Source organism: Neovison vison, chromosome 5, assembly GCF_020171115.1.
Source record: "Neovison vison isolate M4711 chromosome 5, ASM_NN_V1, whole genome shotgun sequence".
NCBI classification, from domain to species: Eukaryota; Metazoa; Chordata; class Mammalia; order Carnivora; family Mustelidae; genus Neogale; species Neogale vison.
Genome location: NC_058095.1, coordinates 155,671,214 through 155,688,105, shown reverse-complemented (window position 1 = coordinate 155,688,105; position 16,892 = coordinate 155,671,214). Strand labels below are relative to the sequence as shown.

Genomic DNA, 16,892 nt, shown 5'->3' with positions numbered 1-16,892 from the left:
AGTCCCACATCGGGCTCCCAGCTCAGCGAGTAGCCTGCTTCTCCCTCTGCCTCTCTCTCTCTCTTTCTGTCTCTCATGAAAAAATAAATAAAATTAAAAAAAAAAAAAAAAAGACTCTGGTTTTCATTCTGAATGAAATGGGAAGCCACTAGAGGCTGTGGTCAGGAGTCAATGACCTGAATTATGCCTGAACAGACTTGCTCGGACCACTACGGTCAGGGAAGGAAAAGGAATGGGAGCAAGAGTGGAAGCAGGGGTGCCACGGCCTCTCAGCTCCCACAGCACCTTGGTACAAATAAAGGAGAAAATACCATTACCTCATCAATCATTTGAAATTGCCAATTATGAAGAGTATTTTGAAATTATTTTGATAAAATATTTAATAAAATAATTAGTAAAAATAATGCAAAAGAAACTGCAGCATAAAATGCTTAAAAGCTTATAAACATAAATATATTCTTTTTCTAATTAGGATAGAAAAATTATGGGGAAAAGGCTAAGAAGTTGGGGAAAAGAAAGCAATGAAATCTGAGTGTTTTGTATTCATTACAAGTCACTAGGAATTCTTGTGGAAATTTTATTGAAGAGCTGCTACACAATAAAAAAATATGAAAGGTATATAACTTTATGTAAGAAGTGTTTTGAGAATAAATGAGATTGGGACATTAAATTACTCTGAATATATCAAAAGGTTGAAATCATAATATTCAGTGAAAATTAATTTTAAAAAAGTTAAACACACACACAAAATCTGCTAGGGAGTTATTCCACTCAACTTTGCTGTTTCACAAGCTGGGTGCAGGCTGGGAATGGAAAATCTGAGAGTTGACAGCACGTACGTGAGAACAGGGACAGACCTGGAGCTGTGCGCCTACACCCACTCCGCCCCAGTCCACCAACACAGACGGGCCGTCAGCAGCGCAGCTCTGAGTGCTGGAGCGCGACACTGCTAGAGAACACCAATTCTTAAGGATCATTTTCTTATTTGAAAAGGTGAATTCAAGGTAGCTTTTTAGAAGAAAGATTCTGTCTACAGCCATTATTTCAACTTTTTCCAAAGAACAAAATAAAGACTATCCTTAGCAGACCAAAGAACAGGTCAAATGTTTCACTCACTGTAGAATCCATTTGATTATATCTGGCAATATCTTTATGCAGTGTCCGTAGCATAATCATAGCCACCATTCCAGACAAGAAGAGGACAATGACCAGGGAATTCATGATGCTGCAGAAATAAACATTTCAGGATTACTTTATTTCCTTTTTAAAATATTTATTCAGTAACATTAAAACAGTATTGATCACAATCTAAATTTGATCTAAAATCCAACAGATTCAATGAGCTTTGTTCTGTGTCCTTCTAGTGGACACAGAACTTTATATGCTTATCATAATAATCTTACCATAATCCGTTGAGGACTAGAATTTGTCTGTGGTCCGCATGATTAAGTAAGTACTATGCCCAAATAAATACACTGCAAGCCACAGGGACCAACAAAGGTCGGTGTCTTCAAGAAATTTATGACACAGACATTTACTCTGTTAAGTTACTGAGTGTCAAAAGGTAGTCAACAAAGCAGAAAAAGGAGAGTGACGGCACATGAACAACTCTCCAGATAATAATTTTGAGTCATGCTTTGTTGATGATGATGATGATAATAATAATAATAATAAAATAGTCATAACATAAGCAGTGGCTTCTTCCATTTCAGGTAAGGTGCTCAAATGTTCTGTTTCACTCATTCTCCTTCTATCCACAGGGACAGTCTCTCGTGAGGCAGGTATTTCCAGATAAAGAAAAAGACTCTGAATAAATGGGTGCCCTGTCCTAATTCGCAGTGACCTGGCCAGGACTGAACACAAGTCTATCCAATTCAAAAGTCCAGACTTCTGGAGAACTGGAGAGAATTAGAGAATGAAGGATATGTTCAAAGGGACAAAACATAGAGTAAGCCAGAGCATGAAGTGGATTAACTCTGTGCTCTTACCTAAACCACTGAATGTGGGTATGAGGCATAGATTCCAGAATATAGTCCCATCTAGATGCCCATCTGATGTTTTTATCTTCCTAGGGAGATAAAACAAAACTCTTTAAATAAGCATTTGCTGACAAAGTATATTAAGAATCCAAACACTTCCACTCATAGCTTGACCTTCCATTCAGTTAACAAATATAATTTCTCATTATCATAACTTGGATTAGTCATGAGTTTCAGAGTTTAGCTCTAACTCAAGTCTTCGGAAAATCAAAATGAGATTCAGCAATAACAAATAATAAAAGTTCCTTAAAGTACCTAGTTACCTGTATTTTTTTTTTTAAGTCTTGCTTTAAATTTTAACTAACAAAAGTTTATTTTAGATATTAAAACTCAGAGCTGTACTTTTTAATTTTCTTTCAGAAGACTGAGTGGTATAACTCATGTTTTATTCTCTCTGATGCCATCTATTGATACTTATGAGACACCAGAGTCGCACTGAGCATCTGGCAGGTGTTACCTGCAATGAGCTCTTACTACCTAGAAAGAAATTTTATAGTGTTCATTGCACTAGGTTTGCAAAATGACTATATGGGGAGAGTAAACATCACAACTATACTTTACCGCCAAAACAGTTTATTAGAAATAGAGGTGGAGGGGCACCTGGCTGGTGCAGCTGGGTAAACATCTGACTCCTGGTTGTGATCTCAGGGTGGTGAGACTGAGCCCTAAGCCGGGCTCCGCACTCAGTGTGGAGTCACCTTAAGACTCTCCCTCTATCTACCTCCCTCCCACACACACGTGCACTCTCTCCCCCTCAAATAATCTTAAAAAAAAAAAAAGTAGAGGTAAAACATTGCCTCAGATTCTCATAAAGTGAACTTTTACTTTCCTCCTAAGAAACTTCTCAATTAATGAAAACACTCCCTTTAATTCCCTAAGAACCTATATAAATCATCCACTAACAGGAAATTCTCCGTTAAAGTTTATACCAATCCGGACTTTAAAAGTGTTGCTTTCCCAAATGCTTGCTACATAAGTCTTTGACATTTTCACACCATTCTCTATGCCTATTTTCTACCTTTAATCTTTTATGTATCTCTTCTGACTTAACATTTAATCAGTTTCAATTCTCCAATTTACTCTATTCTCATTTAAATGGAGACTTAGTTTTGAATGCGATTATGCTGCCTGGTGCACTGACAAACTATTCCAAATCAGCTCATTAAAAGCTTGTCTATGTGACAAGGTTAATCATTAATATTTTTAATTAGTTTAAGTAGTATGAATTTAAAATCAATTTCTGAGTTATACTAGAGATACAAACAAACTCACCTGGAAGCTAACAGAGTAAGTATAGGCAATTTTGATCTCTCCAGAAGCCTTGTTACTTATATCCATGGGGGGTCCAGAGCAGTCTGGTTTATCTATATGGGTATGCTTGAAGCTGCGGGAAGAAACATTTTGGCAAGATGTTGATAAAGTACAGTTTTAAAAAATGAAGTTAAAGACTACAGATTCTGTACATATTTTACCATGCTACTATAGTCAAAGGCAAAATTACTCATGTCACATTTAATGGTATATGTATTTATATGAGTAAGGAACTTAGTTACAAGTATGTGTAAGAAATTTTTCAAAATTTGAAACAAACTTTTAAAAGCACTATACCTGAAGAGCATTAAATATCTTTAAAAAGGGGGCACCTGGGTGGCTCAGTTGGTTAAGCACCCAACTCTTGATTTCGGCTCAAATTATGATGTTAGGGTCCTGGGATCAAATCCCGCATATGGCACCCTGCTCAGCGTGGAGTCTGTTTCCCTCTCCCTCTGTCCCTTCCCCATTTCACACAAGTGGGCTCTCTCTGAAATAAATCTTCATAAATAAATAAATATCTTAAAAAACAAACAAACAAAAATAAACAATAATAAACAATGAGGGAGTTTAAATCAACTGCCCTCTTATAATGGAATGCATTTTTTGAGAGACCACATGTTAGATGGGGGAAGGGCAGAGAGAGACGGAGAGAATTTTTTTTTTTTTTTTAAGATTTTATTTATTTTATTTTGAGAGAGAGAGAGTGTGTGTGTGCTGTGAGAGCAGGAGGAGGGGGAGAGGGAGAGAGGGAATCTTAAGCTGACGACTCAGCGCTGAGCATGGAGCCCCATGCAGAGCTGGATCCCATGACCCTGAGACCATGACCTGAGCTGAAATCAGGAGTCCCAGGCTCAACCAACTGAAGCACGCAGGCACCGAGGCATGCATTTCTTTCCCAGCAGTGGCATGGGAAAAGCGTTAGTTCAGTGGCAGGGTTGGGGTGCCGAGGGGAGAACATTTAAAAAAAAATGGAATAATCAAAAAAAGATCTCACAAATAACTGACAGGTACTTTCATACTAAAAATACTGACAACCTGAAGAGACCCAATTTCAATGACTTGTCACACAAAGGCATCTAACAGTGCGTGGAGATTTTAGAAACGACAGCACTCATCATCTCATTCGAGGAGGCGCCTGGCTGGCTCAGTCAGTAGATTGTGGGACTCTTGATCTCAGGGTTGTAAGTTCGAGCCCCACACTGAGTGCAGAGATTACTTAAAAAAATAGAATCACCTCATTTGGGCCTCCGATGAGAGGTCAAGTTGCAAATATTAGAGTCAATGCTTTCCTACTATAAAATAAACACTATCCCAACCACTTACATTCTCTACTCCCAAGCTGACACAGAAAAGCTGTCAAAACTTCCTGACTAAAAAACTAAAGAAAAAGGCACTTTGGTTTGGCCACTTACCATAACAGGAAAAAAAGTATCTGTGTGATTTCTCTGGACAACCCACAACTCAATAACAAATCACACTAAAAAGAATTTTAGTAAAATCAATCCTGAAATGCCAGATTATAGGTCAGAATACTGATAAAAGAAAAAAGTTAACTGGGCCCCAATATTTATTCTTTGGAAATAATTTCACTGACATTTACTTACTTTTTAATTTCTTTTAATTTAATTTAATTTTTTAAGTAAGCTGTATTCCCAAAATGGGGGTTGAACGCATGACCCCGAGATCAAGAGTTCCATGGTGCCAGCCATATGCCCTCCTTTAAGTAACTTCTAAACCCAGTGTGGGGCTCAAATTCCCAACCTCAAGATCAAGAGCCACATGCTCTTCCGACTGAACCGGATAGGCATGCCTACAGTTTTTACGTTTTTGACCTATTTGTATAGTTACCTTTTTGGTTCAAGTTTGGCAGCCACTAATCTTGCTCCCATGGACCCAGTTTCAACAACATGATAGTATATTTTGATGTCAACATGGTTGAAGATGTAAAATGTATCTCTTTCATGGAATTCTGACTGTGGAACAGAACTTAAAGGTAGAAAACTGGCTATACAGGAGTCAAAACAAAACTTTAAAATGAGGCACAACAAGTAAGAAATTTTGAGCTTAAAGTTTTAATCCTTCCCCATAAAAACGTTTAAGATTTAAGCTTAAACTCTATAAACCAAAAATAACTGGCAGAGTACAAATTATGTTTCTTTAATGCTTTAATTCTTACATAAAAGTAGGTACCTGTTAAAAAGAACACATCTAATATTTTCTATTTTTCCACTTATGATAAAAGAAAATAAATTTTAAAATATTACATGTTATGAGCATGCTGAATCTTATACATTTCAACACTCTTCCTCCTTGCAAGTTTTATAACTTCAGACTAAACCATAAATGATTCAAGTGTTTCTGGTCAATTTTCCCAAAAGCATTAGCCAATGTAACCAGTTTCATGATCAAGCTTATGCTAACTTCTGCCATCAAGTCATATTAAGAGATTAAATCTGACTGACCTGATTACACATTTAATATATACTCCCAATAATTTTAATACTTTCTGTATTAACATCCTCACTTTCCTACCATTTTTAAATATAAAAGAAGGGTCATAAAGGCATTTACCTTTTAAAAAGTTATAATACCATACTTTTGCAATATAATGTTTTATGGACTTAAATTTATCATATAAATTTCATGAACTTATAATGAAGTCTTCCTGGTACTCCACTAATCTCCTTATTTAAAAATATATGTAAGATTTAGGAGTGTGACTTTGAATAGCATCAGGACATACAAAGTCCCAGCCCTTAGCATAGTGCTTAGCATATAACAGACACTCTCAGTGAATACCGAACTAAATCTCAATTAGTTTAGTTCTAGAATTAAATTTATACACTGTTAATGGGGTCGAGCTTTAAGATCTAAGTAGCTGTGCTTCAGAACATCTGAACTGTACTCATCCAATGAATGTAACAAATTTTGTCCAGGTAAAGACTGAATCTTTAAAAAAAAAAAAATTTTTTTAAAAATAGCATAGAGTTTTTCACGAACTTACATTAATAACACAGGCATCTTTTGCATGGCCTTTATCTGTAATATAACAGCCAATGGGAAATCCAGGATTGCAGAACCTCTGACCATCTTCAACATCATAACACCATGTTACAGGCATATTATCCACAATCCTATGCACAAAATAAGTTAGAAATCATCAAACATGACTAAGAAATAGTGCCCGAAACTGTTACCAGCTCATAAAATTTAAATGTCTCTAAATGCCTTAAGATGTCAAAATTACAATAAGAGTTTTGATAAGATGTAGTATATTTCATAAGCTACAGCATTATGTCAATATTTGATACACTACAGTGAAGAAAAAAACTTTATAGCTTCTCTGAAACTATAAATGTATGTAGAAAAGGGAATTTGATAAATTAGTCTACTGCAGTTGCTCATTTAACAATATCATTACCTAGATACAGAGTATCTTTACCTTTACCTTTAGCAAATTTACCTTTAGCAAAATACTCAAAGCTCTAAGTTGGGTGCAAAGCAATGTATCGTGTTCCTTGGGACCAATTTGATGGAACAGTATAGAAGCAAATGCCCTTTCATTACTTGGTAATTCAATAAAAAGGAGAAGAACATAACTGTAAGATGGGAAAATATTCACCTTAAGGGCCAGGTAAAAAAGTGAGAATTATAGTATTATCTATTAAAGCTGTGTAAGTCCAAATTATGTATAAAAGAAATGCTGCTATAAAACCAGAGAAACAAAATTTAAAAGTTCTATAGTGAAAAAGAACTTTAAAAAAAGGGAGAAAAATAAAGAATAAGTAAAGAATAAGGTTCTGTAGCATTGTCTAGCTATATTCAAGTCCAAGTATGTGGTCCCCTATGCCAAGAGCACACTACACGATACAAATTAAAAAAAAAATCACTAAAAATATACTAGCTATATTACAGTTATAAGAAAACACTCCAGGGCATGTTTTATTTGTTAATTAATGTATGCCTTAGGAAGTAAAATTATGATTCTATATGCACCCAAGGTGTACATTAATGATCTAATAAAACAAGTCTCTTAACATTTAAATACTATTTAATAGTACCCAATATATCAAATTTTAGAATCACCTACACTATTAAGTTGCTTATTATTATAACCAGCAGGCTAGTAGTTCCCATGAAAAAGGCTATAAAACATTAGGAGCATAAAAGCAATGCTATGTAAAATAAATCAGATTTTTTTAGAGGCTTAAACAATCACTCTAATTGCTTTAATTTTTTAAACAGAGAATGAAGTTCAATCAATGAATAGATGCTAGCAATATATTAATTATATTATCTTTAAGTTATCATAGTAGAGAAAGGACTCCATAAAAATTATAGGGTTACAAAATGAGAAATTAAGGAGTAATTTAGACTTTTTAAAAGCAAGCATTCTAAGCGTATCATTTATATAATGCCTTGACACAATAACCTTCTCCTTGTAACAGGAAGATTTAAAAAAAAAAACTCGGAAATAAATGTAAGAAAATTTAAAGAACATAATTTTCTATTACTGCATTGCTAATAAGTCAGGGAGTAATTAAAAATTGTATTCTTTAAATTCTGACAGTAAGTTAGCAGTAGTAGTTATTTGAATTTGTAACACCAAAAATACTAAAAATCTTATTTTCTATGTGATACAGTGGGGGGAAAAGGACTCAAAGGATAAAGGTTAATTACCGCCCCCCCCTTTTTTTTAACCATCAAGGACTCCTTTCCATTTTTCTCTATCTTCTATGGACCGCATTTGAAACACTTCTATTAATGAAACCTCATCTATTAACAACTCATTTCCCCAATAAACTCCCAGAGTTTCTGATTAGAATGGAATAATCCATGTCACCACAATGCATTCAGGAAATTGTAGCCAAAAGCAAGGAAACGTGGCATTTAAATTACTCTCTGTAGTTTTAACAAGAGTACATTTACACTGTTAGGATTTTGGATTTTTGAAAACAGCTTATCATTCCCCTCCTCTGCTAGCTTGCTAGATTCCAGGACTGGAACTCACTAAAGTATCTTCAAAGACCCCTTTCTGAATATGAACCTAAAAAATTTAAATACTGTGATAACTAGCTTTATAATGATTCTTTTATAAATAAAATGTCACGAACATCTAGAAACTTAGGAAAGATGTATAATTACAAACCATGCAGAGTATAGTTGAAGGGAATTCAAGATTCTGGTGCTAAGATCAAAACATTAGTCAGTCTCGAAAATCAAGAAGCAGCTTAGGTTATTGACAGAGTAAGCCGAGAAGATCCTCAAATTGTGTTCTAACATCCCAAATAAGAATCTGAAGTATTCATTAATTTAGATAAGAAATTAACTTCTTAATTAAATGTTCTCTATAATGGGTAGGTGTATCAGCTAATACTCGGTCATTCTAATCATTTCAAAGGTAATATGATTTAAACTGTCATGGTGAAAACCCTACCAAGTTTTAGGTTTTTTAGGTAGAATGTAGTTTAATTTCACCATCAAATGCTTTCTAACTTCAGAAACCATTTTAAATGATTTATTCCTGTTATTATATGACTCAGTAATTTGTGATGGCTATGTCAGTTGCAAACTTAAACTACATTCTACCTAAAAAACCTAAAACTTGGTAGGGTTTTCACCATGACAGTTTAAATCATATTACCTTTGAAATGATTAGAATGACCGAGTATTAGCTGATACACCTACCCATTATAGAGAACATTTAATTAAGAAGTTAATTTCTTATCTAAATTAATGAATACTTCAGATTCTTATTTGGGATGTTAGAACACAATTTGAGGATCTTCTCGGCTTACTCTGTCAATAACCTAAGCTGCTTCTTGATTTTCGAGACTGACTAATGTTTTGATCTTAGCACCAGAATCTTGAATTCCCTTCAACTATACTCTGCATGGTTTGTAATTATACATCTTTCCTAAGTTTCTAGATGTTCGTGACATTTTATTTATAAAAGAATCATTATAAAGCTAGTTATCACAGTATTTCAGGTGATACAGTAAGCCATCAACCTTAGTAATCCTTGGCAAGTAAGTCATACTTCATGTTATTACTAGCGACAAAAAAGGGAAATCAATTGATTTGTTATATTTTATAGAGTTAATGAAGTAATTTATACATTCAATGAAACAGAGGTGCCATCTAGGAAAGGAAAATAACACAAGTCCAAAATTTCCACGTCTTACCAGTGATGTTGATAATTCAGTAACATGCTTTTTTTCAAGAATTCTAACTTTTGTTTGTCTTCGGCTTTCTCTGTATGATATGTTTTTGTACAGACAAGCTTGCAGGTCTCCTCCTTATTAAATGTAAACTGTATTAAAATAAAGTGAAAAACAAATTAAAAAATATCTAGGTCCTTCACACCTATGCCATGAGTAGGAATACTACTCTCACTAAATTACTTCAGTGCATTAATAATGATAATAAATACTTTTAAATTTCTCATTGTTCAATCACATTTCAATTGTAATCGTACTGTTTCTCTAAAAATTTCAATTTTTCTTTTGATAAATAATAGTTTTTATTTTTATTTTTGATAATTTCAATCCACCCACCTTTTATTTTATTTATTTACTTATTTTTAAGATTTTATTTATTTGACAGACAGAGATCACAAGTAGGCAGAAAGGAAGTCAGAGAGAGGGGAAGGGAAACAGAACCCCTGCTGAGCAGAGAGCCCAATGCGGGGCTCGATCCCAGGACCCTGAGATCATGACCTGAGCCGAGGACAGGGGCTTTAACCCACTGAGCCACCCAGGTGCCCCCACCCACCTTTTAAATGTAACTGAATCCTAGAAGGGGAAAAAAACTACACATAGAACAAAACAGAACATCAGTTTTTCTAGTAGTAAGGAGACATGTTTTCAGTCCATACAGTCATTTGATGGATATTTGTTAAGTGCCCTATGTGCCAGGTAAGAGAGACTCAGCAGTGAGTAACAGACTGTAATGATACAAGAAAAAGTCAGGCTTGGATGCCTAAAAATCAGGGTAAACATGATTCTTTTTACTCACACTTGAAAAGGCTGTTCAGGATCTTATTTAACAATAAAATTGAAACAAAATGTAAGGCTTAAAAAATTGATAATTTAAAAGTTAAAAAATGAAGGATTCCTCCAATTTTGGAGTCTAGGACTTATTTCATGTGTGTAAAAATAATGGTTTTCATAACACAAGTTTATTTCATCAGGATTCATTTATGGCTTCATTTAAAAAATGTATTTCCTAGTTTTCTAAAGGCTGTAATTTACTTTATAAGCTAAACAGTCCATAATTGTATGGATTCAATATGCTCAACTTTATTACAGGTAGTTAAAAAAAACTTGTGTATGTTTCACTCTTAAGTAGTCCATTGTTTTGTACATTATTAAAACACCTAAACCGGTTTCTGTGCATCAGCTGACAAGCAAATGCTTCAAGTATAGCCCACTGCTGCCACCTGTCAGCCAAGAGTTCAGTTTTGGCTGCATTGCTACTTCTGTAAATGTAGCAATATTTGTTCGATTAATTTAATATTCTTTTTTTTTTCAAAGATTTTATTTATTTATTTGACAGACAGATCACAAGTAGGCAGAGGCAGGCAGAGAGAGAGGGGGAAGCAGGCTCCCTGCTGAGCAGAGAGCCCGATGTGGGACTCGATCCCAGGACCCTGAGATCATGACCCGAGCCGAAGGCAGAGGCCTAACCCACTGAGCCACCCAGGAGCCCTAATTTAATTTTCTTAACCTTATATGCATCTCGTAAGTACCTTGGAAAATGAAAGAAAAAGTACACATACTAAGGAATCAGAAGGACAGGTGTCCAAATTTAAATTAAGCAGAGATAGACATTACTAGTTACAAGAAAAGTGGCAAATCAATCCAATGCTTCTGGGTTTAGGCGAGTCAACAGTGTGTTCAACTGCAACGGAAAACAGCCAAACTAGTGAGGATGTTTAATCATAATAATAAATATTTATTAAGTCATGTAATCCTCCCAACTTTGAGGGAGTCTCCATTGCTGAATCCTCATCTTGTGACCTAGTAACACCAAGTGCCCCAAGGCTCAATCCTTGGAATCCTTCTCTCTATTATCTATACCCACTCTCCCCTTGGGGATCTCATCAATTCCTGGCTTAAATACCATTTATACACTGATGATGATTCTCAAATGTATGTACCTAGCCTGAACCCCTCCTCCAAATTCCAGACACATATATTCAAGTGTTTACTTCACATACTTAATTAGATGCCTAGTTTCCCATTCCCCTCAAACCTGCTCTTCCCAGAGACTGTCCCGTTCTGGAAAACAAAGTCCACACCCCACACCCTACCCCTCAGCAAATTCTGCTGCACTGACACCAAGTTCAAAACATAACCAGTTTTGGAGATTCTGACCACTTCACAACACCCACCTGTCTACCCCATGTTTTGAGCTACTATCAGGTCATACATATCTCAATGATTTCGAGAGCCTCCTAACCAGTCTCCCCTCTTCTTTCCTTGCTCTCCCTCCCATGGTCCATCCTCAACAAAGTAACCCTAATTAGAAAGCCTATCAAAATCTAAGCCTGCTCAACCCCCTTCAGTGCTAGCCATCTTGTTCAGATATATAGGCCGAAGTCTTTACGGTGGCCTATGAGATACTGTGTGATGTGGTCCCACTGCTTTTTTGCCCTCATTCCCTGCTATTCTTGATTTTGTTCACTGGCTCAAGTTACACCAACTTTTTTCTGTTCCTTGAGCACACCAGGCAAGCAGACACCTTAGGACCACTGCATTTGCGGCTTTCTCTGGAGAACATTTTCCCAGATATTCACGTGGCTTACCACCTTACTTGCTTCAGGTCTTCTGCTCAAATGACACTTTCACAGCAAGACCTTTGCTGGCTCATCTAAAACTGCCAATTCTCCATCCACCGTCCTGGATTTATTTTTTGATAGTTTTCCCATCATCAACTGATACACTACATATTTTAGTAAATTCATCTGTTTCCTTCTCCTCATCAGAATATAAGATCCATAAGGGCAGAGACTTTTGTCTCTGGTCTCTGCTTTAGGCCACACCTACCACAATGCCTGCAACATTACAAATGTGTAAACTGAGTAAATGAGTGAGCTGATTGGTTAGACTTGAGACGAGATTCTACAACCCTGGGAATGAGTATGTTTTAGATTTGGGATAAAATGTGGCTCCAGCTTCACACAACACATACAACCTGGCACTGCTGTTTTTCTGACCTCAACAGAATTCATAAATAAAAGACAGCAACGTGGATTTGGTGGGTTTTTTTGTTTCTGGTTGTTAGATTTTTTTTACTGCAGATCTCAAATAAGGCAAAATTCTGTGAAAATAAAGGACAAAGAATCAATACTGAAAAATATGGGTCAATACATTTATGGTTGGCTTAGACAAAAATCTAATGTCTCTCAGGGGCGCCTGGGTGGCTCAGTGGGTTAAAGCCTCTGCCTTCGGCTCAGGTCATGATCCCAGGGTCCTGGGACTGAGCCCCACATCTGGCTCTCTGCTCAGTGGGGAGCCTGCTTCTTCCTCTCTCTCTCTCTCTCTGCCTGCTTCTCTGCCTACCTGTGATCTCTGTCTGTCAGATAAATAGATAAATAAGATCTTAAAAAAAAAAAATCGAATGTCTCAGCCTCTGTTTACCTATGCCTTGGTCTTAAGAAATGCCTGTTCTGTCACTTTAAGCTTGGGGACTAAAAGATTCTGTTTTTGATCCTAAAAAATTCTAGGACACTCATAGAAAATGTGAGATGTACACCTTTCCTCATTTTGAAGCACTCCTGTTCTATTTTACCTCAACTCCTGATTCAAAATTAAATCTGCACAGCAGTAGGCCTAAAAGAAGGATCCTTTGCATAAGCAAGGCTGTCTTTCCCTGTAATAAATATACCCTGGATGGAAGTAATTTGTCTTTAAATTCCACCCCAAAGGGACAAAACTTCTCCAGGACTCTGAATATTTTATTGGCCTTCCCTCTGTTTATCGGCCATCTGTTATGGGCTGTTTACTGCAAGAAACTCCTGCTGTCCCTCAAGCTCACTGAAGATGTTACTGATACTCTTCCCTTCTATCATTTCTCAAGGCAAAGGCATTACTGAACAGAATGATGGGGCTGAGACACCACAGGAATATCTTAAGTTGATTGTATAATTTAATAAATCTGCCTGAAAATCACCCTTTGCTATAAAAGCAACATAATAACTTCCAAAGTAATCTTTAAAAATATCACATCAGGGAGTGATACACAATTAAGCTGTTAGATAATTAATATGTTTGCCCTGTTCAGTAATACCCATGTATATATACTTTGAGCACCTTTTCCCCCCAATAATTTCACTCCAGCCTTCCATTCTGTCCTTGAAAATTAAAAAAAATTTTTTTTGAAGACTTCACTTATTTGAGAGAGACAGCGAGAGCAAGAGAGCACAAGCAGGGTGAGGGGCACAGGGAGAAGCAGACTCCCCACTGAGCAGGGGTCCCCATGCGGGGTCATGACCTGAGCCCAAGGCCAATGCTTAGCTGACGGAGCCACCCAGGTGCCCCTATCTTTGAAAAAATTTTAAATTACTGGCATCTTTAGGGTAGAAAATTTTAAATTGCAGTATTTTAAGAGGACTTATTGTTGAAAACTATAAACTTGTACAATTATGTGGATTTGACTTGCAAACTCTGTCTTTTCCCAGTGCTTCCCCGTGCAGTACAGTGCTAAAGGGACTAAGATGGGTAGTGGAACCACTCTAGGTGTGCGGATTTGTTGGACAGATGCGCAGTGCAAAGAAGCGCCAAGAAAAATAGATGGCAGTGTTTAGTGAGAAAGCAGAGAAGGGCACTAACCGTGGGATCTAAGTCACAGAAGACAAGGATGAGACTGAGAGAGGGATCAGGCTGGGAAATAAAATTTGGGAGTCAAGTTACAGCGATTAAAACAAATGTGTTCATGCAGACAGAAGCCCGAAGTAGAATTCAAGGAAAAATGTACAGTACAGAGTATGTTAAACCATAAATTAGTAAATCTAATTGTATTTATATATGCTTGTAAGTGCATAGAAAATGTCAGGGAAGATTAACAAAAAATTGTGATGTGAAACCAGGGGTAACACAGCCTTACTTTTCACTTTATATTATTCTTTCCCATTTAAGTTTTTATATGGCGATACACTGTTATTATGAACAAGTTTAATTTTTGTAAATGAGAGTATTATTCTTTGTGTAGCAGGAGAGCAGATATAAAATAAACAAGGGACCATGCAATGTGGAAGGAAAACAGGCATAAGTGTTAAGAGATTTAAAAGGCAGAATAATTCTGGGTGATGATGAAGTGTATGATGAAGTATAAGTTGAAGTATATGTTGAAGTACAATCTTACATTGTACTTAGTTTGGTTTAACTGATGTCTTAAAAATGTACCGAGAGGGGCGCCTGGGTGGCTCAGTGGGTTAAGCCGCTGCCTTCGGCTCAGGTCATGATCTCAGGGTCCTAGGATCGAGTCCCACATCGGGCTCTCTGCTCAGCAGGGAGCCTGCTTCTCTCTCTCTCTCTGCCTGCCTCTCCATCTACTTGTGATTTCTCTCTGTCAAATAAATAAATAAAATCTTAAAAAAAAAAAATGTACCGAGAACATTCCAAACATAATTTCAATGGTCAAAAGACAAAGGCTAGCGCCCCAAAACCCAATGGGGGAGCCCAAGTAGTGCTGTACTTGTTCAGAGGCTATATGTATAATACGTACGAATCCTGTTTGAAAAGGGGGGGGAGGAAAAGAGGAGCTGCTGGGGCCACTTTTCATGACTTTCTGGTCCCTCTGAAGGTAAGGCAGGGGGTCTGAGTACTCATTTATAAGACTGGTATTAATGTGTGTTAAGACAAACTTATCCATGACATGAGAAGGATCCTTCCAAACTGTTGAGTTTAAAAAATTATTTCCAGGGGCGCCTGGGTGGCTCAGTGGGTTAAAGCCTTTGCTTTGGGCTTAGGTCATGATTCCAGGGTCCTGGGATCCAGGCCCACATCCGGCTCTCCGCTCAGCAGGAAGCCTGCTTCCTCTCCTCTCTCTGCCTACTTGTGATCTCTGTCTGTCAAATAAATAAATAAAATCTTAAAAAAAAAAAATTACTTCCAGAGGTAAAAGAGAAATGAAATCCTCCTTAGCCATGACAGTTAAGTTATCTCAGGCTTTTCTGTAAGAAAAAAATAAGGAAAAAAAGAAAAGACAAGACAAAATAAAGGAACGAGAAAGAAAGCAGCAACTAAATAACTTCTATATAACACTGAATACAAACCTTATATGGCGAAGGTTCAATTCTTTCCCCGAATAATACCTGACCAAGATTTTCAGATGGGCGTTTTCCTTCTGATGCTTGGCAAAAATCAAACCTGGAGGGGAGGTGGGGAGAGTATTTAAGCTATTATACATAATAGGAAACAATGAAGAGTCAAACTCCTAGCCAATCTAGAGGAAAGATTAAGCACTGATCATTCCAGTAGCTCTCGTCAATGAATGAGAAATACAGTTACACTCCCAAGTTCCAGGTACACTTCCCCAAAACAAAAACCAAAAACATTAGAAAATTAGGCCCAAGAATACTTTGATGTCTATCTTTTTGAAGATGTAAATTATAGAATTTTAAAAACTGACACATTATTTTTATTCATTTCAGTAACAATATTATTTACAGTCTTATTTCAAGTGAATTTCACTAACTTATCTCCTTTTGTTGTAACTTCCTAATCCAAAGTGTTACATAATAATGACATTTCAGGAAGATGTGCCGAAGTTGCCTGGGTTTCTGCCTCATCCCCATACACTGGCCAACACATCCCAACATGGGAAGCATGACAAGACAGACCCTAGAGAACATGAAATTGTGGAGAAGCCATCTTCAGTCAGCTGCAAGCTTCTCTGTAATTCCCTAGTATTATTAACCAGATTTTAATAAAGTTTTCTCTAAATATTACAGCCAAATTTTAGCTTTGCTATAGATTAAAGGATAGTTCTATGTTCATTTTAGAATGGTGTGGGAGTACTTGGGACCCATGCAGTAATGGCTACAGACGAGATTCCCAAGAGAAAGATGAATCTCACATAATAAAAAACTGGTGCTGGGAAACGCTCACATGAAGACTTTCCATGTGCTGGCTGTAAGAGATCACTGAGTTTTCCCAAGAACATCCACAAAGATTTAACAAAACAAACGAAAAAAAAACTGGAACATTTAAGTCTCTAATAGTTACTTAATGGATGGTCCATCCATTCATGAATGTTATACTCTCTTCTTACAGATGTTTAGCCGTATGGATTCTTACAGCACTGTCGTACTTTTTGGCGTGTGCTTTTCTCTACAGTAAACATCTATTTTCTTTTGAAACTTCTAGATACCACAGAAATTTAGAAGCCAACTAAAATTTAAGAACTATGCTTTATACTCAACATGATATATAGTGGTCAAAGCATATTTATGCAGCATTTTTTATAGTATCAAAAAATGAAAATAATCAAACGTTCATAGACAAAGACTTAGTGAAACCAATCATACACAAC

The 16,892-nt window shown here is 36.5% G+C and overlaps 1 protein-coding gene across 1 annotated transcript in view; it reads right to left on the bottom strand.

Annotated features, from left to right (window-relative positions):
* Positions 1 to 16,892, bottom strand: part of TM9SF2 (transmembrane 9 superfamily member 2) — a 58,358-nt gene that overhangs the window by 26,990 nt on the left and 14,476 nt on the right. Inside the window, exons 3-9 of the mRNA XM_044250028.1 lie at positions 15,634 to 15,727; positions 9,539 to 9,666; positions 6,358 to 6,487; positions 5,202 to 5,326; positions 3,312 to 3,423; positions 1,989 to 2,068; positions 1,117 to 1,225 (exon numbers count right to left, since the gene is read on the bottom strand). Of these exons, the coding sequence (XP_044105963.1) occupies positions 1,117 to 1,225; positions 1,989 to 2,068; positions 3,312 to 3,423; positions 5,202 to 5,326; positions 6,358 to 6,487; positions 9,539 to 9,666; positions 15,634 to 15,727 (778 nt within the window). The remainder of the gene's footprint in view (positions 1 to 1,116; positions 1,226 to 1,988; positions 2,069 to 3,311; positions 3,424 to 5,201; positions 5,327 to 6,357; positions 6,488 to 9,538; positions 9,667 to 15,633; positions 15,728 to 16,892) is intronic.